The sequence below is a fragment of the Battus philenor genome, unplaced genomic scaffold (genome assembly GCF_028537555.1).
Source record: "Battus philenor isolate CCGP_79_NKW_IND1 unplaced genomic scaffold, ilBatPhil1.0.hap1 SCAF_20, whole genome shotgun sequence".
NCBI lineage: Eukaryota > Metazoa > Arthropoda > Insecta > Lepidoptera > Papilionidae > Battus > Battus philenor.
Genome location: NW_027181683.1, coordinates 8,868,354 through 8,895,282, shown reverse-complemented (window position 1 = coordinate 8,895,282; position 26,929 = coordinate 8,868,354). Strand labels below are relative to the sequence as shown.

Below are 26,929 nucleotides of genomic sequence, written 5' to 3'. Positions count from 1 at the left end.
AGGACAAATATGTATGTAAAAGATGGAACAATATCCAACAAAACTGGTTGGAAGCCATCGCCCTACATACAGCGTCTTATCACCTAAAGTGTGTTTACTTTTCGGGTGGACTTCAGCTCTTGATTCTTAAGCTCCCAGCGGCAATCTATTCTACTATGTTGATTTCCTAAATCGCAGGGCTGTGTCTAATAATATTAATTTTGTAAAATTAATCGTAAAAGCATTCTCCATAGTATACCAGCACTTCAACCGAACTCTAATAATATTTAACAATGGCGAATAAATAATCCATCAAAAATATCAGTTTTACATAATGTCATAAAATGAGTATTATAGAAAAAGAAATTCTTTGATTTTTTCCGACTATATATGGGTAAACGTACTGTATATGTTATGCCTAACTTTTTAAGTTAATAATATTAACCATTGTAAGAATTGTATTTAAAAATAAATTATAATTAATTATTAACCGTTATAATAACCTTACAAGTTCTATATAAAATAGATGTTAATTTTTAATCTATGGTTACATGATAGACGTGGTTAAGATCAACAATCGAATAATCGGACGCATATTTACTAAAATAAAATTTCAAATTATGAAAACGGCTTAAGTGACTTATACAGGTTGATTAGATATAGGGGAAATAATTTTGAATAGGTGAAAGTATAGCTTAATTTGTCAGCATCAAGCTTTACGAGTAAAGCTTTAACAACCATCCCCAATCACCCTGTATAAAGTGACCATTCTGAAACTATTGAAATGAGTTAGACCAACAACTTCTTGGTAAACTCTTCTTGGGTAGGTAGTAAACAATAATTAATTTCAACATACAGTAATCCGAATTTTTATAACACCTTTTATAATAAAACATAACATTGTTTGTATTTCTGAACAGTTATTGCATAAACAGTTATTATTGGGTGAATTCAATAGAAGTAATTTCCATAGTAAACCAACACATGATCTTTATGTAAATATGCATCCGAATATCCAGATTATAATACACTATTTCTTAAATAATATTCAAGGATTACAAATACCTTAAGCGAGGTTTTGTGATAATTGCGTATTTCTATATTATAGAATTAAAATTATTGTAGATATGTATATATTATAATTTTTTTCATCAGCCGTAGGTTGTCCATAGCTGGACATAGGCCTCCTCCATACAAGAAGCGGCCTGCATCCAGAGTTTTTGACAACCTTAACGAAGTCGTCTGACCATCTTGTGGGATTAGTTTGAGTTCAAATATAAATATATATAGATGTTCACTGTTATCTAACCTTCTTTCAATATTGTCTAACAACATGTTGAAATAACATGTTGGACTGGTATCAACTTAATTTACTAAGATATTATTAAAAAAAATTATCATTGTTATACATTAAACATCAAAAAATATAATAATGTATTTTAAACTTTATGCGAGCTTACTAGCACCTAAGTTAATTAAGGATATCAGTACGAAAATGAAGATTACATTACTACTTGTGCACAATACAAAAGCGTTTTCCATAATAAGCAAACCATTCAACTTTAGGTAAACATACATTAGAACATTTGGCTTTTTATATAACTTGAATATGCATGATTAAGAGAGTATTTTCACATCGTATCAAAATACACGGTTATTGTGCAAAATAGGATTAATTACAAAGTTTACATGTAAGAATTCCCATGTATATATGATTAAAAATTTGTGATGAATAAATTATTTCACGCAAGACATATGAGCTGCTTTCCTTCATCTATTTGAAACTGTACTTTGTCAGAGTTGGAAGCCCTGTCCGCTGACTTCGAAAGAGCGCTTGCAATAAAAATCTGAGCCACCCCTGTTGCAGTCACAAAGAAAGCCCAACCTGAAATTAATACAAATTAATATTTAATTTGTACATCCTTACAAATATGTTACACGATAATCAAATTATTCATCCCATAATTTAAAGTTTACAAAGAAAAATGTAAATATATAATAACAAACGAAAAATAATGGACTACTAATTAAAGAAAAAACAATTTTTCATTTTTAAAAATAAATATTTATCGATAAACAGTATAATTGGTAACATGTGCGATAGTTTAGGCTGAATGTATAGCTCATATGTTAGCAAAAAAACATTAAAGCTATTTCACCAATTTTTAATTACAGAGTATAAAGTGATCATTCCCAAATATGTTTTATAATAATTATTTTTTTCTATTGAAATGCGACAGGCCAATAACTTCTGGTAGTACAAAGTCTGCAGGGACAGATAATAAAGAATACAAAACACGAAACAAAACAGGATATTTGGATAAGCTAAATATCTTCTTGTTCTGTGCTGTAGAACTTTTCCTTTATCGCACAATAGCGGAAATGGCAACAGACAATGTAAAAGGTTATCTTTTTTTTACTTTGCTTAAAATGAATGTTTGTCTATCTATCCATCTTAACAAAACCTTAGCCGAATATTTCACTCTTACTTCTGAAGTCTTAAAGTTAACTGTAACCGTTCCAAAGGTCCTTTCTCTAGAATCCGTTACTTTTTACATAAATACATTAAGGAAAAATGAAAGAATAATTAACATAAATACGATCTCACTTAAAACAACACACACATTTTAAAAATAAAAAATACCATGGTTGTTAAGTTTATGGTGATCCAACATTATGACATTGAATTCTCAAAACACATATATAATATGTACTTGTACATACTTGAAAATTTTATTGTTTAAAAAAACTTAACATGTATCAAAACGCCGTAACCTGGGCCAGCGCTGATAGATGGCGCTTGTAGACGATTGACCCGCGCTATCGCTTAACGCAGTTGCACGAAGAAGCACCACCGCTTGCTTGAATCGAAAACTAAATTAAATTTGGTAAAGACAAGAAACCCAATACCTGTGACATTTGAGAAGTGAGGCGAAGGATGAAAGGTGATGAAAAGAAGGAAACTAAAAATGAATGAGTATGTAAAATCATGTGAAGTATCTTAGAAGAACGAATGAATGATACTAAGAAGGCTGAAAGAGTGTATGTATAAATAAGTGAAATAATTAATTAAAAATTGTAAGTTCCCTGTTCTTAAACGAGATAGGGAAGAACGAGAGTTCCCCAAAAAGAAGGTCATTATAAAAAGAAATAGCTATTATCATAAATAATAAATTGATCAATCACAGAAATCACTACAAATGTTTACCTAAAATATAGACAAGTTTTAAACACTTACCAATGGAACAGTCACCAGGGATATACGGTTCAGAATTTTCACCACACAGACGTTTTACTCTTTGCGCCCCCCATCCCCATGGATACAGCAATAGACCAAGGACACCAAATAATCCTAAAATATGGATACATTAATAAATATATATTGCATTCCCTGTTCTAATATCACAAGCTCAAAAAAGGTGACAATAAGGTTAAAAAGGAAATGAGATTACAAATTATTTTACATTTGTTGGTTAAAAAAATGAAACATCACTTTGTGATAAATGATTTATCCCTACATAATATGGAACAAATACTGAGTCATCTTTGCTTTAACTAGTATGTTGACGTCGTAATCTCGATTGGACGCTGCTGCCCATCCTCTGGAAACGTGTTCGTGAGCAGTGGCAATCTTACATATTTAATATACAAACTGTGAATTATATAAAAGTATATTCTAGTAATCGAACCCGCGACCTACGATTGCAAATCTCAGTTCTCTACCACTGGGCTACCAATGCTCAGTACATACAAATCAATATTTAAAAATTATCCGTATTCGCTGTAGAGAGTTATTAGCAGACCTTATCTCATTGATTAGCAATAAAGAGCAAAGCCGCGTTTATACTAAAGATTAATATATTTAATTTCTCATTTTCATTCTCAGAAGTAAAATAATAATCTGTGTCTATTATTTGCGGTATCGACGCGTTCACTTGCTCATTTCGATTGTTCATTATAACCATATTACTTGGTGTGCTTTTGTAGTGATTTCTATTTAATCAGCGATTGAAACTTGTGGAGGTTTTGAAGTCAAATGTGATTGCCATATACCTGAACATGGTAATAATGACTTAAAAATCATTTAAATCAAATAATGGCAATATCTTAGAATAAAAAAAAACTTCACAGTTACACACCTTGTAACAAAGGTATACGCAAACTAATTTTTAAATTTCTTTAGCCTTTTTGACGCGCGCTAGTATCATTTATACGTTATATTAACTCGTTTCGGCGAATTTACTATAACACTAGTCACGTGTCTTAAAAGGCGCAAAGAAACCTAAACACACATGAATTAATTTTTAAATATAGAATAAAATACTTATTTACTTTACCTCCTAAAGCTTGCATTGCTCCTGCCAGAGATATAACACTTTTCTTGAACACAGACTGCACACAACACGCTAAGACTCCAGCAAGTACAGTGGAGAATTGTATTGCTGCACCTATAAGTGCACAAAACCAGTTATAGCATTTTAAATAAAATTTACTACTTTATATTTGACAATTATATTAATGATTATAAATGATGAATTATTTCCTTAATACTTTGTTCAATAACATAAATTTGCTCAAAAAATGGGAAAAAAGCATTATTTTGGGAAAACGTCACAGAGTAATTTTCAACGCCATCTGTTGTTTTATTTTAACATTATCGGCAGTAAACTAGCGGAATGATAGCAATACATGATAACAATAAATAAAATTAATGTATAGTACATTAATCAGTTTACTACGACATTCTTGTAAAAGAGTGCAAAACAGAGCGACAGAAATAACATGGTCTTGAATATATGCTCAAATAGTCTCATATACCTGATTAATAATCAGTATAAATGATACTATGCTGCTCATTTATTTCAATGCATATATTGTCCCCCACATCAAAATGTACTTTTGACTTACTAAGTAGCAAAAAATATAAACTTCTAAAACACCCTTATAGTCATAGGGAAATCCTGCATGGGATACTCCTCCATTGCGGACTCCTAGGGGTTTTAACCAACTGTACAGTTTTGACCCTACAATCTTTTTTAACCCCTTTTAAAACTAGACTATAAACAGTTTTAACTTTTACAGATGTAGTTTTTTTCTTAAAAATGGTATTACTTACATAATGACAAAAAAAACATTGCAGCTTTCCATGGAGTTGGATAAACGGTGGAATCAGTTGCAAGTCCGTAGAAGGAAAAAGATGCACAATGGTTGTGATCATGAGGCATTCGAATACAGCTGTAATTAAAAAAGTGTTTATCAGCATTGAATTAATAATAATTATGGATCAAGTACCTTATACTTGAGTCCTATCTGAAACTATAAAGATAACACTCCTTTCATAAAGGCATCAATTTAAATATCATGCACTACTCAACAAACATTAAATGATTAGTATATTTGAAGCAACTCTAATAATATAAATGATCTAATAGAAATGATTGGAAAATTATAATAATTAATTAACGCTTTTTCTGCCCATCCTATGTTCACTTGAAAGAGTTATTTTAGTAGTCATAGAACAGTGGTAACCCTATGGTAGAGGACAAAGACTCGTAATCATAGGTTGCAGGTTTGATTCCCATGACATTCTTTTGTAATTCACAATATGTTAATTATATAAGATTGCCACTGTTCACACAAGTTTCCATAACTTAGGCAGTAGCATTCTCTACATACTGTAATACCAAACTGAGATCGCCAACTGTCCTGCTAAACACGGCAATTATGGTAAATATATATTTTAGATATTTTATACCATAGATATTTTTGAGGGAAGTCTATAACCTGCAGTGAGCATCTATAGGCTGAAATGACATAGACCACAGAACTAAAGTGCATTGGTTCAATGACCTAAAAAACAAAATTACTACAAATAAAGTCATATTGAATTTGTATATGGAAAAGGTAAGAGCAAGTACTGTAACAACAAGAATGAACATCAGTACATTTTTGAAACTGGTTCCTAAAGCAGCATTGGTAGGATTATTTAAAATTTGGTTGGGTGGAATGAAGAGTCAAAAGAGAGGAGAGTCTATCAGTAAAAAGGTAAACATAGGAGCAAACTCATTAGAAAGTATCATTCCAAAACTTGCTATATGGGTCATAAGTGTGGAGTACCATACCTAGCCTCTATCCCTGCAAAATGATGAACATGGCACCCACATTGAAAGTCCATGGAATGCTAAGTTTGTCTTTCAACCACTCTTAGTGAAAAAGAATGTAATCCTTTTGCAGTGACCATATTCTTTTTAAAGTAGTTACAGAGAATTATCATTATGTGATCACTTTCAGTTCTGGGTATCTTACATTAATTATAAATTGCTCTATTTTGTTGAAGGTTGGAATATCATTTTTTAAAAGAACTGACAATATTCTTAAAAGTGCATTAATTGTGGGTGAAGTTGAATACTGTTATAGGGTGGCCTTTTCTTTAAAGGTGATAAATCAGAACTGGTCATTGTTCCAAATTTTTTTTCTCAACAAAAGTTTACTGCCATTTTAATATGTAAATGGACAAATATATGTGTATATGACTACACAATTATATAAATTATACATTTTATAATATTAACTCTGATAAATACAATAAAGAAAATAGTGGTCAAGTCATAATCAATACTATACACATTATTAATATTGTATTGATTCCTACGGTATTTTTTCTGATTGCTATTAGTAACATGGTAGTATACCGGTTGGAAAAGGCGAAGCTTGTGGGAGTTCTGGGCATAATAATTACCGAATCATCTATCGAAAACCACGAGAACATTTCCTTAGCAAATTTAATAGCTTATTATTAGTTAATATTAAAACATTCCTAAAATATTAACAAGTAACAAATTTAATTTTCCCCTATTTTTCAAACTCAACATCTCTTCGCTGTATAACTTAAATTTTTAAATAATACTTACCGATTGTAAATACCAACTGTAGGCACAAAAAATCCAGTAACATTATTGTCATTCGTAATTACAGGCTGTCCCAAAAGCCATTTAGGTGTCATAATGCCGGTTAATATTAACATAAATGCAGCTAAACTTAGTAATAACCAGGCTAAACTTCGTCCCGTTATTATCACAAAACACATTTTGAAGTTTTTTAATATTAATGTTATTTGGCATCAAAAGAATCTTCCTACAGGATAAACAAATTTATATAATTTCGGATAACAGTTTTAGTCACTTTTAGTATGTAAATAAATAAATAAAAAACAGATGTTTTTATTTCGTATACATTTACGCCATTCGCTTCTACTTGTTTAGTATAAGTGTTTCCATCGCCATTTTTTCATTTTCCCTAAATTTGCCCATTAAATTTTTTGTTAAATATTATGGAATGATAAAATTGAAAAAAAATGCTAGACGATTAATTTGACGATTTGATGAATCTTTTTCTTAATTATTAATAATAACATGTTTTGATTAACTTAACATATTTATTATTAACATATTTACCATTGTTTGATTCACTACCTGTTTTGGTTAGTTTATATTAGTTATAAAGTTTATTTACCACTAGTTATAAAATTACCCTATTGGCATTAATCTTTGGTTCAAGGACCTTGTTAAAATGATTGATATAATTTTTAAACAAGTAGTATACATAAAACAATTAACGTATGAGCAAGGGCATGTTTATGCCCGAAAAAGGTGACGTAGATATTAGTTTTGTCGCAAAAAATAAATTTGGCGTACAAACGAAGCCTTGTAATCGCTAACAAAGTAAATCAGTTTTGGATTTTTTGTTACTAATAATTTTTTTGTTATTTTCAACCACCACACTAACGCTTACCATAAAGATTATTAGAACCATAGACTTTCTGGATCTCATATGTGTATGTGTATATATTTTCTTTTTTCATCAGACGAACAAGTGCGTGAAATGGTTAATCGAAACAAGGCCTACTGATAATTCATTTAGCAGTAATGTATGTTTATTTTACAAAAATATCCACTGCTGTTGTATAAAAGTGTTAGAAATCTAATTGTTCAATGTGTCGCGCTAGATCCCGAAGTGAAATGTGGTCGATGACAGTGTAAAACGGTGCTCGCTACGTAAGTATAATTTTGCTGATTTAGATAGTAATGTCTTCTTCGATTGTTAAACCAACTCCTTTGGTATTTTCTATTTCGCCGTGTTTGACGGTAATTTGACAGGTAAATTCAGGTGATTTACATTTTGATAGTACCTCAGAAAGCAGGATGAAGCAATTTATTTAAAAGAAATCTTTTATTAGTACACATTAATAACTGTAAAACTTGATCTTCAATTGTTTTGTAAAGATCCGAAAGAAAGGTACGTTTGTGATGCTTACGGAAGTTGATAAAACATGTTTTCGTTTGCCCTTGTTCGTTGCTAAATCTCGATTCCTTTGTCATACTTATTTTACTTTTACTTTTAATAATAAGCTGCAGTCATGAACGATAAATATTTATGTTTATTTTCGCTAATTTAAATATTTTTGTGTAACAGAATTACTATTTTGTAATAATTTCTATATTACCCTCACTAGTTAAAAAGCGTAAATATTACCAGGGTACAATTTACGCTAGACAAGTCTCATGTTGCAGAACTAGTTTTAATGCAATACTTTTTTATTTATTTTACTCATACTCATGAACATTGTGTAATTGACCAACTTTTTAATGTTGTACTATTTTACATATACAGGTTTTCATTTTCATTGTGATACAATACAAAATATAACCCCATTAATTATTAAAAATATTAATGTTCATTGTATTGGGATTATCTATCTTATATTTATTACTTGTTAAAAGGCTTAGATAGAGGTTTCTATAGTGAGTAATTAACAAATGAAATTCTTTATCTTTGAAACCTTACACACACTATTTTCAAGGGAATTCAGCGGTTGTTATTTATTATCTACATAATAGATATTGAAAATATGGTATATGAAAACAAGACTATTTTTACCAATTGGAATGTCAATACAAATTTGTTATTTGTGTAATAGCCTTTCAATTTTGATTTTCTCTTATTAGTGTCAAATTTAGTAGTATCAACATGACATGTATTTAAGAAGATTATTCCATTGTTTTAAGTTAATATTTTTCATTCTGCACTATAACTGATATAGGAGGTCCAGTTAATAGTAAAGTATGCCTTACCTTTATAATCAGAAATAATATCTATTATATAGGCAGAGTATAAACTTTCGAATTCTAGAATTTTAAAATAGATTTTAGTTATTTTAGTAACTAATAAGTATTAAACTTTTAGGCTACTAATCTTATTAAATTACCAATAATTAGTGTTTATGTATAGTTTGCTTTGAAAATTTAAATTAAATTTTCCCAAAGTTGCTGGTTATAAAAATTGCTTTTTCAGTTCCAATTATTCCATATGATTTTAAAATTAAAAATCCAGTAAAAATGCTATTGGTGTCAGTTGTTTTGTTGCATGCATATTAAGTTAAATATATTGGCATTGTCATAGTTTCTCAGTTAGCATTTTAGTAAGATGTTGAATGATATGAGTGGAAAGTTGAGTATTTCCACATAGCCCATACGGGTTACCAATGAACCATCTTTTACTGATTTTTTGTAGAAATGTTTCCCTCAACCTATTTAACACAACAAACAGAAGAAACTGCGGCTCTGTTGTCTAACTAGACAGTGTGGTTTTCACACTCACATTAAAAAAAACCCCTATGGGTTTTGCGTCTTTTGCTATTCAACTAAAACTAGGTAAAAGTCATAAAATTTTATTTTATGCATAAATAATCGCTTTCCATATATTTTAGAATGTAAATCACAATTAAGTCATAAAGCAAGCAAAATCCTAAATTATTTAATCCTAATTGCAATTGCAATTTACATTCCCTTATTAATAGCTGATTTTTTTGTTTCAGAGCCAACAGACCAGAATTCAAACAGACAGTGCCGTTCCAGTAAAAAATATTAACAAATTATGTTATTTTAAATAACATTCAACTGTGATCTCCATTTTGTGACTAGTTATATTTTTATACTCATATGAATTGTGGTGGGCTATAGTGCAATTTGTTTGTTTACTATTTATGAACAAGTGCTGATTGAGGATGAGTTCAATCAATTCAAACAATGTGAGGCCACAGTTGCCTTTACGGCAGATCGATTTGGACCAGGTGAGTTTTGTCTCAAATTTCTTATGTAACCTTTGTATTATGAGCAATCATTGAATATTTGGTTTATGTAGTTACTTACTATAGACAGTATAGTTAAGGGGCTTATCATATTTGTCTAAGTGAAGCACACAACTATTTCTGATTGTAAGAGTGAGATAACAAACTATTGTTGCTTATTCGCAACACCCCCCCTTCCTCTGTTGTTTTGTCTTTCTGAAAGGTGTTGCCATTTTTAAATGTCTTTATGTAAAGCTCTTTCCATACTATTCTCGTTTCTGCTTTCCTTAAGAAAGTAGTAATGAAGACTCAGTGTAGTTATTGATTTGACTTGGTCAGACTCTAGGCAGTAGATGATCATGTAGGCATATGGTCTTTTACTATCAAAGTTATCAGGTTGTCTGAGCCGGATGTGGTCAAAACAGGACTCATTATGGAGAACCTGGTCTTATTCTTGTGCCCTGGTTTTGAATGGTCTTACTGATGTCCATGGTATGCTTAACATTTTTGTTTATCATTTTTTTAAAATTTTTAATAACATTTTTTTTTAAACAGGAGATTTATTATTATTAAAACTTATTAGATTATATGTTATGTTTAACAGGACTATAAATAACTTCATTAAGTCTCTTTCATAATTTGGTTGTCAGAAATGTTTCTGGAAGATATGCATTTTGTATTTGAAGACTAATTATCAGTATTTCTGCATTAACTGCACTACACATAAAAATTAGGTGACCTTACAACATATTCCATATCTGAATAGAAATAATTAAAATTAACAATTTACCATGTTTTGTAACACACTCATCACTTTAATTTTTTTTTTATTTTTCTTATTACATATGCTTAGTTGTAACAATAAACATACTATGTGAATAGTATTTTTATCACCTTAAGTTTATTATTATAACTATACCCTTTTTACAATTTTATTCATGTATTAATAAAAAGATATAATATTGCTTGCAAATAAATATTGCTTTTATGTTTTTATTATCGCTACTGTTCATTATAATACTATCATAAAATCTGTAGTTTCTTTTTAATTCACAAGAGATTTTCTTTAGATTACAGTAGAATATAGAAAATAATTAATGTAAATGACTTGTGGGTCAATATGGTTTACATAAAAACTAATGTTATGAATGTTTTAATTCTTTTTGGTTATGTAATCAAGTGTTTATATATGTACATACACAAGTGCATGCTTGAGTAACTTATCTATCATTTAATATGGATTCCATTATGTAAACTTTAAATCTAAGCAACATTAGTTGCTTATATGTTTTCTAGTAAAATGTTAGAAATCACAGCAGATATATTTACGAGTTTAATTTGTTGAATTTGGTAAGAAGTTGAGGGACATTTATTTATAAGCTTGTAGATGAATTTGTCTGTTAAAATAGGCATTTAAATAAATCATAAAAAAATCAGATTTAACTATACTTTACCATAGTATACATAGACCATTCTGGGAAACAGTGGTTTACCACTGGTATACATATATGTGGACTCTCTTTGACCATGGGAGACTTGACAGGGTCTATGTTGGCGTGAAGAAAATGGGGGTTCACGATATATAGGCAAAGGTCCTTGAAAATTTCTCTGCCTTATATAGTGAAGAGAGAAATGTTGGTTTGACTTCATTTATTCTGCCTATATTGGCAGATAATATTTTAAGAAGCTCAGCAACTGTTAATAAAAACTTGCATATTCCATATTCAGTACATGTAAAGCCCTGCTGTCATCTGTGACACTTATTCACACCTGTGAAGGGACAAATTACGACTTGTATGTGTGTGCTTGCAATCTTGCATAAACTTGTTTGATTCTTCTTTAATATAAATATGGATGCTAAAAATAAATATTAGAGTTTTGGAAATATTGTAGAAATTTATTTTAATATTTATTTATTGTGTAATTACACTGGCAATAAAATAAGAATCTATCTTATCTGTAAGTTGATATAATGCCATTGCACTGTATACAGGAAAAACAATGGATAAATGTGTATCTCTTCTGTTGTATAGAGGTCTTAAAGGCCATCATGCAGAGATATGTTGGCCAGTTTCTGTAAAAAAAATTGTCAGTATAATATATGGATCATTAAGTTTAATATATGAAATCTTTACTACACTAATCTCTTAAAAATATTCGTCGTCGAAGAACAAAGGATATTTAATAATCGTCGATTATTAAATATCCTTTGTTCTTCTACTACAGCAGAAATGTCCATTTTTTATTTAATTAAAATTATAAAGTGTTCTAGTAAGTTGTTGGCAGTTGTACTAATTATTAACTACATAACAGCTGTCACCATACTCCTCCTTAAATATCTAAATAATTAAATGATACATTCAAATGTTCACAAAAATTCAAGTTAAGAATTGTATATGTACAAACAAGTACAATTTATTTATTCCTTAACCTGTGACACTTTTTTGTCTGTGTTTAAGTGTATAAAGAGCTTGATAGAATTTGTTTTCATTTATAATATTTTTTCTTAAAGAACCTGTGTATATTTAATGTTACACTGTCTCAATACAATTTTTCCTTATTTAATTGCAAACTATATTCTTTTAGTAATTAAAACTTATTTTGATAGAACAAAGCCAGAACCTTGTTATGAAAGGAAATCAATAATTGATTGCTGTTTGAACAGCATAATAAATACGTTGTCATCTCCATCATTTCAGTCGTAGATCATCTACTATCAGACGTGAGCCTCGCCTATAGATTTTCAAGGTTGGAATTGACTTGCACCCAAAGTCGAGAACTTTTACAAGGTGATTTGTCCTGAGCTTCTTATGTCTCCACTCCAGAACCTATTCTGCGCTTAATGCCCACTGCCTGATGATTTTCAAAGTACAACTTGACAAAGCAATAGTTACATGTACAAATAAAAATACCTTTGCATATTTAATTAAAGGAGATTAGCAAACCGTGCTAAAAATGTAGATATTTTTCTTGCTTATCGATATGTATTATTGTTACGTCGACCTAGTTGTGTTACAATAGCGCCTTTATGTTCGTGCGACTAGTGACGTTCGTGCACGTGTCCTTACGTATTGTTTAACTCTCCAACTTTTGCTGACAATTGTTTTTGAAGATGAAAAATAAAATTGTTTAAAAAATTTGTTAAATTCTTAGTAGTATACATAAGCATAGGCGCATATTTAATCACGAGTTGTTCCTGATCTCTTTTAGAACCTTGTAAGGAACGGCAGCTTGAACCAAGTTAGACTCGATTCCAATTGCTTTGATGCTGGTAGTAAGGTAGTATGATCCTCAATATTTTAATTTAAATGCTCAGGATCAAATAAACCATATCAAATTAAGCTTAATAATAAGTGTTATTAATTATAATCGAAAAAAATAGCTATGTATGTATATACGTACATAAGCGCTAGCGCCCTAGTTACATAACACGCAAACATTCGCAGGCCCTCTCTCATACGCGCACACATCCCTATGCGCACACGCGTGCGTCCATACGCATTCACATATATACTCGATCTCCAAAAAAGTTACACTGAAATTTTGAAGTATGATGTTTAAAAACTTTAATTTTAATATAATTTCTTTGTCAAAGTCAAAAGGGTGTAGAAAGATATGTATAAATGTTATCAGCTGTTTGAAAAATAGAAACGAGATTCATTCATTAAATATTAGGCTGTTTTTGATTATAGTAGTAAAACTGTTTTGTCGATTTTCGGAATGTCAAAGCACATCACTATACGATACACTGTTTTGAAAGCTACACCGGTGTGTTGCTAATTGAAATAACTGTACTTTTATTTACTGGTTTCGTGGCGGATGTGACCCCAAATAGATTGGATTTGGTATAATTAATGTAAAATAACTAAAATCATTTTTTTTAATCCAGCTGTGCATGTAAGCTTTTTTATATGATACACGGGATAGATGGTTATATGTGTAAAGTTTTAAAAAGGTAAATCACCGTGTATAAAGTGAATATTTTGGCATATTTTACATTAATTTTATTTTTCTGTTTGACTGCGACAAGCCATTACCTTCTGGCAGTACAAAGTCAGATGAAATAGATAGTAAACATTAATTATTTTAATACGTAGTAACACGAATTTTTAAAATGCTTTTTTTTCCTTACTATTTTAGCATTATGTTATTTTTTATATCAGAAACCATTGATTTTACGATGGGGCGTTATCCGCAATAATTGAAAGCAAAAGTCCGATACACTCCTTTAAAGATTAACACCTGTAACTAATCACTCTGTATAAATATTATAAAAATATGCCTTAAAGTTGACTCAAAGACGATGCGTCGACGCAGGTGGGCGTTACCGTATATGTACTGGGCCCTTTGACCGGTTTTGATCTTGTTTTTAAATTTGCTCATTGACCGTATTACGACGTTGAATACTAAGAAAGAGAAAAAAACAGTTATGGCTTTCTGGAATATTAAAAAGCAACAAATAATGTCGAATATATGATGTCAATGTTTCTAATTTAACACATTTCATGCCATGTGTACCGTATACGACCCCCGTTGCAATTTCCGTTCAGGCCATTTGCAATTCTCATTGAAAAATAAAGGATTCTTAAAAAATCAATTGTAGTTTCGAATATAGATAACTTCATATCACGTATGTGCGTACGTAATGCATATTAAAATTTATAAAATTTTCTCGCTAATTATGGCTTTGCAATATTGAAAAAGCATACGTCTTAAACGACTTATATTTTAATTTTTAAAGTGGGTCGTATACGCCCCACGCGGCCTCAATGGAAAATCTTTAAAAATTGCCGTGGCACGGAACATTTTAATAATCCTGTTAATAGTACTAAAACTACATTATTTTACGTTTACCATGCTCCTGCTAAACCTTGTATTTGTCATCAACCAACAATTGTTATAAAAATGTCCTAATTACGAATACAGAGTGATTGTTAGTAGATGTAAAAGCTGTAAAAAATGTTTAATGGATTCAGGCGTTACATTGCGGAAGTCCATCCTAAATAAGAAAGGACCAATATCTAGCCACCTCCGCACATGCAGTGGTTGTCGTGCATGAAAGTGCACCGCCCGCCAGCCCGCTCGTAAATGCGCATGCGACAGACAATGCCAACTACACAACCGCCACCGTAAATTCACTCAACACGTGTTTCACCCCTCCACGGGGCATCTTCAGGAGTTGTTACACAGATTAGTGCTAAACACCGAGTCATGACTCGGCGGTTTCTGGCATTTACGAGCGGGCTGGCGGGCGGTGCACTTTCATGCACGACAACCACTGCATGTGCGGAGGTGGCTAGATATTGGTCCTTTCTTATTTGTAAAAAATGTATTACTCATTTTCTGCCAATTTATGCATTGTACACCCTATATGCATATAACATACAAATGGTTCTAGAAATAAGAAGAAATAACGTAACAATAAATAAATAATAAGCGTTTTCAAAATTCTTATTACTACGCAGTAAAATTAATTATTGTTTACTGTTTGTCCCTGCAGACTTTGTACTGTCAGAAGTTATTGACCTGTCATATTTTAATAGAAAAAATTGATATTTCCTAGTGGTTACTTTATACAGGATGGTTGAAAGTTGGTGTGAAAACTTTAAACCTGTATACTCACAAATAAGCAAGTAACAAGTTTGTTGTTGTTCGTTTGTCTAAAACTTTTAAGGTAGCGATGCTCAAGGGCTCCTATCGGAGTCTCGGCCTGCTATACACTACACATCTAGTTCACGGACCCTTCCGCTCCGTGAACTCGGTATCGATGAAGCTGTAAAAGCCTTAGGGCTACCAGCATTAACATCAACAGAGAAAAGGCAAAGCAAGTATATACTACAGCTTTACTTCATTGTCTCTCCCAAGAGAGCAAAGTATCTCGTGTATAGTAGATTTTGTTTCGGTTCTATATTAATAGTATGTATATTAAGATCTTGTCTATATTCCATAAATACCGTGACTTTTTCAAAGTGAGAACGACAACCAAGTAGATTTAAGTGTAGTAGAAAGTTCCACATAACACCGTCTTCAACCAAAAAACAAAAGATTTATATCCCCGAAACAAAAAACACAGTTCTTGAGGCCGTCAAGCACAGACTATGGACTTCCTGCGTACGTGAACGACCACCAAGTAGGTTTTTTTATGTATAAATCCTATGTAATCATTGCCTTTGCCCTAAAGAGTCTAGTTTTATTTTGTATAGATTTCATCCCCGAAATATAAAATTAAGGATTTAGGGCCATTAATTACAGCATTAGGAACTCTTCAGAATTCTATTGCAGATTCTAAGACCCTTTGACTAAAACTTTGTCTTTTCTCCCAGGTAGCAGAGTATCTTGTGTATAAAAGATTTTGTCTTAGAAATAAAAAAAATGGTCATAAGGCAATCTAGATGGTGACGCTTATACCGTCAAAGCGTCTTCCGGTTTTAATATACCGTAGCTAATGCAATTGCTGGCGCAATGAGGCGTACGTTTCCTAAGGTGTCCCAAGCAGATTAGGTGTTTTGAAGGATATTGTATTACAAAATTCTACGTTGTGCTTCCGTGATGGTCGATATTGATCTAACTATAATCTCAATTTATTCAGTATTAAAAAAAATTACGTATGTTTTACAAGTGTTGGATAATTGATTTTTAAATCTATTGAATAGAAGTACATTTATTATGAGGAAAATTCTGAATATATGTAGTGACAAAATAGAACACAAAGATTCGTTCATTAAGTGACGAAAATAATTAGACACAATTAACTAATCATATATGAAATTTAAAGAAACTGTTGATATTGGAAATCTCTGGGGAAGGCCTAGGACCAACAGTGGACATATTACGGCTAACATAACTATAATGCCTGTCAAATTTTTTTAAGTAAAAGATTGTTTAAAATCGTCATCATTTTAGACCGTAAACGCTCAGGGCAAGGCATATCGCCACGCTTGACCGGTGGATTGGCGATCGCAGTATAATATTATAGTAGGCAGAAGACGCTGCTGACCATCATTTGGCAACTTGTTTGTGAGCAGTGGCAATCTTTTATAATTACCCCACAAAGTGTAAATTATATAAGATTGCATATCGGGAAACGAACCTGCGTCCTGTGATTGCAAGTCTCAGTCCTCTACTGTTGGGCTACTAATTCCTACGAAATTACTTCTGTGTCACACATCTGTTAGTAAAAATTATGTTATGTATAATACGATTATTCTAACGTGTTATCGTATATCTTAAATTGATTCCTTGGCTTTTATTTAATAATGTTAACCATTTCGTTACCAGTGCCGGAGTTAGCCGGCATCCACCTTTTGATGTGGGCTTATGTGTAGATCCCTGTTTTTAGATTTGTCACAGCCATATAAATTACTTAGAACTAGCCTAACTTCTATTTTTAATTAATATACCAGTAGAATCTTTAAATATGTAACCCAAATGAGAAAATTCCAACATCAGCTTACCGCTATGCAATGTATATAATGCGCACTTCGCAGCGCACATGCCCGGTTCAGTAGCGTCACTTCGGCGGAACGGACTACGATAAGGAAAGGGTTAAATGTAAAGTAATATTAAGAACGTTTGAACTATCACGAAGACTTCAATACAGAGCCGTTAGTATAGAAACATTACACGGTGGCGAGAGACACGTTCTTACAACACCATCCTGAGACATAAACATTCACTTTCTATGTAACAAGACATCTGTAAAAATGTATCTTGTTTAGACTTGTACTCGTATATCACGTCATGTAAAAAACCCTAATGATGATAAAAAACAAAATTGTATCGCCGCTTAGGAAAACGCTGCGAGTATTGACCAAGGGAAAATAACTTGAGAGCCGCCGCCACGAGTTTTGACATCAGATTGACGGATAGATACGCCGATACGCCACATTCTATCTATCTAAGGCGCGGTACAGAGGTTTCGGTAGCACTATAATTAGAGTGCTATACAGAATGGATATTCGAATGTTGATGTGTTGGTTTATTATGGAACGCACTTCTGTATCGATAGTCCAGAAATGGTCATGTCAGACGTTTGACCTTGAGAGTAGGCAGGGATATTAAAAATAGTTATTTTGGTAATTTATATATTATTTACTCAATGACTAGAATTTGAATGAAGCTGGTCTCAAAATTTCGTATCGGAATTTTCTCTCTTAGTATAATTCATTTTATTAATTTCTTACTCGTGGTATAATGTAAATATATGTACTATTTCAATTAATGTGACATTAAATGTCAATGAAATTTATTCATAAATAATAAATAATATCATGTTATAATAAGAAAAATCATTTTCAAAATTTGGTTTATTATATATAAAAATTAAATATTGTTTATCTGTCTCTGCAAACTGCCAGAAGTCGTAGATCAGTTGAATTCCAATAGAAAAAAAAACGTGACAAATTTCTGTGAATACTTTAAACAGATTGATAGGTGTAAAAGCGTTTTGCTAAGAAATGAGATATACATTTACACCTTTAAAGCTTCAACAAATATAATCAATCGCCAGGTATAAACTTAGTAACAAAAATTTTCTTATTTATTTCAATGCAGATTCAATAAAGAGTTTTGCAAAGAAATTGGACCCTCTTGTAACATTCACTCCCGTTGTCAATCAAAATCAGACTGTCCGAGCTTAGTACTTTCACCAGGCTACATGCTCCACCAAGTCCGAGGCCGTGTAACACCACGGATGCGAAAAGAACTTCCTCATGACGTCATTAACTTTGAACATTGTACGTGCTGTATCGTGTAACTCAAATCCGCATTTACGCCGTCGCTTTGCTCGTATTTGGCGGTGACCTACATGCTAAGGTTTCCTTGTTTTGTATTAATGCATACGTTGAGAAATTTAAATTAACTCATAATTAAAAATTTACTACGAATAGCGAAAAATAATTCCCGATAATATTATTCTTTTAAATTTTACATTCAGCCACAATGTTACAAACGTTTGGCAAGTGTGACGTACATCCACACGGTTTTTCGACGATGTTTCGATTTAATCCATCTATCAAACGCTTTCTTAAGTTAAATTCACACGACTACATTTTTAAGATTTTTTTTGTAATCAACAATATATTCACCTTCGTTATCGGAGCAGTAAAAATCAATCGGTTTTTCTGTAAAATATGTCGACAGAAACGACATTACTCTCCGGTCCCTCTAATATTTTCATCGCGTAGATATCCCAAAGTAACCTTTAATAAGTAGTTAAATAGTAGTAGCCCAGCGCTAGAGCAATGAGTCTTGCGATAATAGGTCGAGGTTTCGATTTCCGAGATACAATCTTATGTAATTCATTCTTTGTGCATTAATTATTTAGGATTGTAAGTGCTTACAAGCAAGTTTACAGAGGATAGGCAGCAGGGTCCGCTGCGTACCATAATACCCTGCTATCTCCAGACCCACTGCCAAGAATGGTGATTATAGTATATCCCCCATAGATATCTTGCCGTTGGCGTCTATGGGCTGAAACGACAAAACTTAAATAAGGCACACCTTGCAAAAATTAATATCGTGTGTAGATTTTACTCTTCATATAATGTTTTCGCCATTTTGAATTTAATTGAGGTGATTAATGCCAAAAATATGTCGATACATATATATTTTCCGTATTAACATACGTCTAAAAATAAAAATTTATAATTAAAAATCAAAATATATGAGAATTATTCTTATTTATAGCAATTTTATATTGTAACTTTAACCAAGTGAAAATAATTGTCAATGTTTAATCAAGGATTGCTGTGAAAAAATCCAAAACAATTAGGTATCTCTTGTCATATATATTCATTCATTCATATCATTTGTGTACATCATAATAAGAATGCCAGAAAAGCCCAATTTGATAGAAACTAATTAATTTGAGCTTCCCTAATTATGGATTGTTGGATTGTTTTAGGATGTTTCCAAACGCGCCCCGATTTGATGAAAACCCACACAAATTCAGCTGGGATTTTTTTAAAGGCAATTCATTATTTATTTCAAAGAGATTATTTTATGAGTTATTTGTTTAATAAAATTTAAATTTATTGTTACAAATGAATACTGTAAAAATATATATACAGTTGCCCACAAAAATTATGAATATTGATATTATGATTTTTAATATTAATACATTTTTTTATTTTTATGCGTGCGCTATTTTTATTAGAATATTTAATCAGTGTGAAGATTTGTAATATTTTTAAATTCACTGTTTTGTTCTTGATCGTGTTTCACCATTTTATCGTAATGTGTTTACCAATGTATACAATATAAAAACTTCAATTCCTTTTTTCCCGTTAGTTATTATAGCTTCAACTTTACAGCCACAAATCTCGAGTGATCATACGGGAGCAGCGTCTCAAAATGTTATGTTATATACTCCACCGGGTTGGGAGACTGCCAACCTCATAGAGTGAATGGGCACAAAGGGTCTCCGAAAAGTTCCGCGTATATGTACCGCGCTTAGGTATTCATTTCCGGCCCTAATGTTCTTTTTTTCTAGGCTACAACCTAGCCGCACTTTCCTAAGTCGGGTACAGGGGTTTTAGTACAATATATCAATTATTGGATTTGTAGTAAGCATGCTGCAATATGTTATACAACAGAGACTAGAAACATATTTTTTTTATTCGTCTGCCTGCAAGTTATCTTCCCATGTCCTCATTGATTCTGATTGTCCCATGCAATTATTTGTTTTTCTGTGAAAACACTATACATTTCTTCAAAACTAGATGAATTATTTGAAATGTCATGTTTTTCATAATAATTCCTTCCAATGTTTAATAATGTATGATCTGTCTTTACTTCGACAGAGAAAACATTTAAAGTTAAAAAAATGACAATGTTCAGTTATATAGTCTCTGATATTGTCAGATTTGTCCATATTTTGAAAGAACTGTGTTGTTATGCTTTACATTGAGTAGATCATTACTTTTAAAGATCAGTTAGAGGACTGGGACTTGCAAGCGTAAGGGCGCAGGTTCGATTTCCAGGGTACATTCTTATTTTATTTTAACATTTATTAGCGAAGGTGAATCGCTTGATGTTAAGCGTTGACGAAGTCTACGATGGTACTGTATATTGCATTTGCAACACGTTGCCTACAAGAAATCTATTCACTGTTGTCTTGATTTTCACACTTTGTACATTCATTATATAGTATTGTCACTGATTACAAAGAAGTTTCCAAATGATGGGCAGTAGTGTCATACCACACAGCGATTGTCAACCTGCCTGTGTCAAGTGTGGCAAGTGTGGCAATTATGGTATACCCCCCCCCCCCCATACAAATCTACAAGAGGAATGCCTTGCAGTGGGTCTATGGCCTATTCACAAAATTTAAAAATACAAAATATGGAATGAGTATAATACGTTCAAATCATTTGGGTTTAATAATACAATATTTGCTAGACTTCTTTAATTCTATTTGTGCGGTTTTAAAACAGTGAAAATAATTTAAATATTATATTTTTAAGTAAGTTTTTAAATTGTATTACGTTTCGCCATGTTCAAATATGCTATGCGTTCAAAATCGCGAACCTCTTTGAATACAGTTTTATTTCACCGTGAAGTGACACGAGGTTCCGCTTAACAAAATATTATTTTTTATACAGAATATAAATAGTTGATTCAACGGTCTATAAACTGGGTCGCTGAATACCCGTTTTAATAAATATTTACGACATCTTCGACAAAAGGTGACGATCAGATGACGTTGGATCGCGTTGCAATTGTGCAATTAAACGGTAATCAATAAATTTAACCTCGTTCGGTATTTGCGTATTATAATTGCATTTTCGTCATCTTACTTCGAGTTCCTTTCACACAAACAAATAAAACAGATACATTATCTATGAATATTTATAACATTTATTAGCAGTCTTTAGTATTTTTTTTTAAATATGACATGTCTAATTACTAGTTGTATTAAATTGTTTATTGTGTTACTGCCGTCAGCGTTCTCCGGATAGTAAAAAATAAATAAATAATATTCAAATGTATGGAATGTCCGGTGGCAGAATTCGGATTTCAAATTCAATTTTTTTCTTAACTGTTAGGCGGGGGAGAGGCAACTTCGTTATCCGTGGTGGTTTTTTAGTCATCATTACGCATTGGTCGGAATAACAACGCGCGGTCGCTATCAAAGCGTATTTAGCCCTTTAAATGTTTAATTTTGTTTCGAAAACCTTATTCTGCCTGCTTAAATATTTTTCAGCGAAGACGAGTATACTCGACATAAACAGAGTAAAATGTTTCTGCCTGTAAAAGTAGGCAATTATGATTAAAAACCAACGTTGCGTGTTGGTTTTTGAAAATATGTATTTTTATTCATTGTTAACAAACAAAATTATTAATTCATTGATTAAAAAAAATGTCACAGTTAAAGATAAAATTAAGGCATTATAGGAATAAAAACAGAAGCATGAAAATAAATTACAGTTGATTTGTTTAATAATAATACGAATGTGATTTTTTATATCTTTTTGACGAGAGAGTCACATTATGCGAAAAAATTTCGTTTCGCTATCACGAGAATACTCGACATAAACAATTAAAGGGTTAAAGGCCAATATGATTCGTGTGATTGTTCGTGAGTTACGTGATGCTCCAAGTGAAGATCTGATTCATTTGTGGGTGCGGAGGTTCCGAGCAGCAGATTCAACAAACAACTCTATATATACATCTATCTATCTATCTATCTATATATATATTCAATATATAAAAATACAAATAGCTTAGTTACATATTAAGGCATTTTAAACAGTGTCCAATTTTTTCCCACAGGAGTAGATTTATGCATATATAACCGTCCTTCTTGGTACATTTTACAGTCACGTCAATCAAAATTTCAATTTAAAAATGTTGTTGTTAGAATGTGTTTGTTTTCTTTTAGTTCTACCGCCGCGTAAACTTTGTATAAGAAGTGAGAGCATGCTTAAATAATAAAAATATATTCGGTTCTTCAAACTTCATATAAACCAGAGTTAACTGAGATCGCCATACTGCATTCAAATATGTATCGATAAAAGAAAGTTTCCAATAACGTACCGCTTTCGGCGGACATAAGTTGCCTTACAAGGAATGATTAAAAAAAATTCTTATTGCGCTTTACTAGTGCGATCCAACATTTACAATATCTGACATGACCGCCATTTATGACACTTTCTCCGAATTATTTGCATTCGTTTCTCTGCTTTTTGCCTGATAACAAATATAGTTTCGGTTCTTGCAAAATAACTAGCATTGCACTGAGTCTCTTTTGAAAGAGGTCGTCTAGGTTACATCGTGACGACTGTATCTACTGTCAAATAATATTGTACAAAGGTTATTGTATACCTGTTCAAAGAACGTCATTATATATATATATATATATAGTTGAACTGAACTGAAGCTGAACCAATTTCCATCATTTAAAAATACAATTTTTTAAATTCTCTCCGTCCCAAATTGGGCTATTAAGTATTATAACATGCACATATGCGTCGTAAGAAAAGTAATCAGTCTAGTCGTTCATTTAATAAAACAAACTCGTGTTAATTACACCATTTATAACAAAAATACCTTTTAATTTATTTATGTTTATTATCCTAATAAAATAATTGATTTTCGGTAATTATTCATAATCGTAATGATTCATTTACAGTAATTATTGAAGAAACGTGTGCCTTAGGTCTTGAGGCAAAGGCTCGATGGTGGTTTGTAAATTAAAAATTCCGTGTAACCTCCTAGCTCCACGTATCATTTAATATCAGTTTGATTGTTTATATATTATTATATAAAATAAAAAAAAACTTAAGAGATATTTCATTTTGTTCCGAATAACGCAGTATGAATGTGACATTTATTCAATAATTTGTTATTTAATAATAATAAACTTTGCATAAATGGTTATTAATATCATGCCTTTCACGAACATGTTTTGTGGTTACGCGAAAAGAAATTTTCTGGGAACGAAACAACCTACTCTCTAAAGAGTTCTCCTAAAAAGTTATGTAGTATTGCTACTTTAAAACCATCGTGGTGGTCGTCTTAAGTGCTTGTGACACCATGGAACCTCCATCAGCATACTGCTGTACTCCACGGGTTGAATAATAGATGAAGGGCCCCTAGCATCTACTTCTGCGAATCTGACGACCCCTTTTCTTTGAGAATAGAAGAATTTCATTTTGTAACAATGTACTGCTGTTTGAGGATGTTCTATTGTCACTAGATATTCAAAAATTCATAATAGTGATAACGATTTTTGTAACAAGTATCTGAGGCATGCGCATGCCGGATGTCGATTCCTTCACTATTATGTGTTTAATATATATTCATCTCACTCGCACTTGCCAGCCCGCTTTTTGTTGTGTGCAATCAATATTATCTTAATTATTCGAAGTGGTGAAATCTTTTCTTATATCAATACGTACTTAACAGAAATATTATAGCAATTGCGCTTTTTAGGAGTTTTTACATTATTCATGCATTAGTTATCTATGCCAAAAGTGTTGCATTTAATATTAGTACTTACATTAGAGAGTCAATTTCAGACAGCTTATGACGGTAAAAGATATGAATGCATACCATTTGCTGTCAATTTATGCTGCATACTATCCAAAAATTAGTAGACTCAGAAATAATAAATAACGTAAGTATAATATAATAAGACAGACTTTTTAAAATTTGGATTAGTGCATTTAAAATTAATTTATTGTTGCCCTTTATCCGTGCAGACTTTGTACTTTCAGAAGTTATTAATTAGCCTTTTGCATTCCAATAGAAAAAAATATATTGATCAGTAATAAGTGTAAAACATTTAAAGCTTTTTCCTGACAAATAACGACCTCAACATTCATACCTACGTCTCCATGCTTCTTATCCAATTATACAAAACATTAATACTCGTAAGACCTTCAGTGACGTCGTCGTCGATAAACGAGGTTTTACATTATGGTAAAACTTACCACATTAGCATGCACACCTCTGTTGCAGAAACTCGTGTATGATATCAACGTTTTTAAATCAGCAGCCAAGCTATTGTTTTCAAACATTAATGTTAGCATTTAAAGGACACCGAGATATGTAAAATTAAGATTTCTTAAAATACTCAACGCTATTTATTGTTAGGGTATGTTGTTTGATTATAGATAAACGTAAATTGTTACGCATTATAAAATATTGAATAATATTATACAATATTTTATATAATAATGTTTTGGTGCAGTGGTTTGGAACTGAATAAAAGAAAACTCATAAAAAACGTTTTAAAAACGTTTTTTATGAGTTTCCGCAACGTTTTCGCAACAATGGTATCTTTATGCGGTGAATAGGGTTCCGCATTAAAAATTCTCATGTAGGAAATATCTCAGACTCGGAACCTTACGAAATTATTAGGGAATATAATATAATATGTACAAGCATTATCTTTAGTAATCTGACAATATGTGTACTTGTTGTAAATTGGTTCATTACACTTTCGTCACCTGATAGTCAAGAGGTCATCAAGATACTGCCTCTCACTCTTTTAGTGTTGACTATTTATTATTTACCTTGTAGTACCTATGATCAGTTTTAACAACTGCTGTTTCGTTAGATTGTATGGGTGTCTGATGGCAGATTAATGTTTTTGAATACGATTATTAAAAAAAAAGGTTGGGGGGTGGGCAGATCTTAGTCACAAATGCAGTGGTCGAGTGGCATTGCGCGTTCTCAGTCGAGTAATAATGATTCTTACTTAAATGCCCAAGGAAAAGATTGTTCTCACTTCTCATGATGGACCGAGTGTAAATTTAATTCGTTTCTGGGTGTAGAGATTCCACACAACTGCTACGGCTATGGCATCCCAGGGCCAGGACCCAGTTGATCTTCAACGACTCCCGAAAACATCGAACTGGCTTAAAGCAGTTTAAATTTCAAAAAAAGAATTCGAAGATCCATCCTTTTAAAAGTGAATTTGGTTCACGCAAATTATTTTTACAAACTGTATTGGAGTGTTTTTGCATTGTAAATCCCAGTCACCAAGAACACGCAACCTTGAAACAAAAAAATGCTATGACCACGAGTGGTATAATGGGACAATTTTTTTTTTCGAAAATGCTCAAGGCCAGACAACGATTATCAATGTTGAGAATTATAGACGCATGATTATGGATTTCTTTTTGCTGAACCTGGGAGCTCATACATCGTAATCATTACACACGTGGTTCCAACATGATGGTGCAACTGAACACATGCCCACGCGGCTTCGATAAATTTGCTTCGGAAAGCTTTCTTTCAAAAACTGAAGAGTCGCTTTGGTATTATCTCGTGGTCATAGAGGTCACCCGTCTTACCTCCAATGGATATCTTTTATGTGGCTACCTCAGAGATAGAGCTTACAATAACAATCCCGAACTCTTATGAATTTAAAAGAGAATATTCGTCGAGGAATTATCACAATTGAAGCACGTTTACTGTGGTAAAGAATACAATGCTCCGTTCGGAACATTGTGTGTAAATCGATAGAAGACATTTGGATGACATACTCTTTAAAAAATTAATTCCGCATTACTGTTCTATAGTTCAATGCTTTCATTAAAAATACGTGTCATATATTTCATATTTTAAGATTGAAAACATAAGACATACTGCATATGCCTCGTTTCGTTAGCTAGTTATAAAAGTCCTACCTACTTATTTTTATTTTTCAATTATGTTTAAATTTGTTCGAAATTTTCATATACCACGCAAAAAAAGACCGCAGAGAAACAGACCTGCGTGTAAAATATTAAAAAAAACACTGTCAAAAAATTATCCACAATGGTGGGCTTTTGATAGTCTTGTGACATTTACGACTGAATAGTTGAGATATTG

General features: G+C 31.8%; 2 protein-coding genes across 4 annotated transcripts in view; one reads left to right on the top strand and one right to left on the bottom strand.

Annotated features, from left to right (window-relative positions):
* Positions 1 to 1,683: 1,683 nt before the first annotated feature.
* On the bottom strand, positions 1,684 to 7,144 carry LOC137922910 (LHFPL tetraspan subfamily member 2 protein). Its single transcript, XM_068766020.1, has 5 exons — positions 6,891 to 7,144; positions 5,096 to 5,214; positions 4,317 to 4,427; positions 3,218 to 3,331; positions 1,684 to 1,864 (listed from the first exon to the last, which is right to left on the bottom strand). Exons 1-5 carry the CDS (start codon positions 7,064 to 7,066, stop codon positions 1,722 to 1,724), a joined length of 663 nt encoding a protein of 220 aa, XP_068622121.1. The 5' UTR covers positions 7,067 to 7,144; the 3' UTR covers positions 1,684 to 1,721.
* Positions 7,145 to 7,805: 661 nt separating this feature from the next.
* Positions 7,806 to 26,929, top strand: part of Cul1 (cullin 1) — a 39,413-nt gene continuing 20,289 nt past the window's right edge. For 2 of the 3 annotated variants that reach the window (XM_068766216.1, XM_068766214.1), the window contains exons 1-2: positions 7,806 to 8,033; positions 9,854 to 10,108. In XM_068766216.1, coding sequence (XP_068622317.1) covers positions 10,043 to 10,108 — 66 coding nt within the window. In that variant the 5' untranslated portion in view covers positions 7,806 to 8,033; positions 9,854 to 10,042. Of the gene's footprint in view, positions 8,034 to 8,180; positions 8,275 to 9,853; positions 10,109 to 26,929 lie in introns of those variants that run through there. The other variant, XM_068766215.1, reaches the window with a different exon arrangement.

Bases quoted from the DNA above. Each gene is read 5' to 3' on its own strand.
- LOC137922910 (XM_068766020.1), bottom strand. From the start codon at position 7,066: ATGTGTTTTGTGATAATAACGGGACGAAGTTTAGCCTGGTTATTACTA. The intron at 4,428-5,095 runs GTAAGTAATACC...GTGCACTTATAG, and splicing joins AATGTTTTTTTTGTCATTAT to GTGCAGCAATACAATTCTCC. The intron at 3,332-4,316 runs GTAAAGTAAATA...TCCATATTTTAG, and splicing joins AGCAATGCAAGCTTTAGGAG to GATTATTTGGTGTCCTTGGT.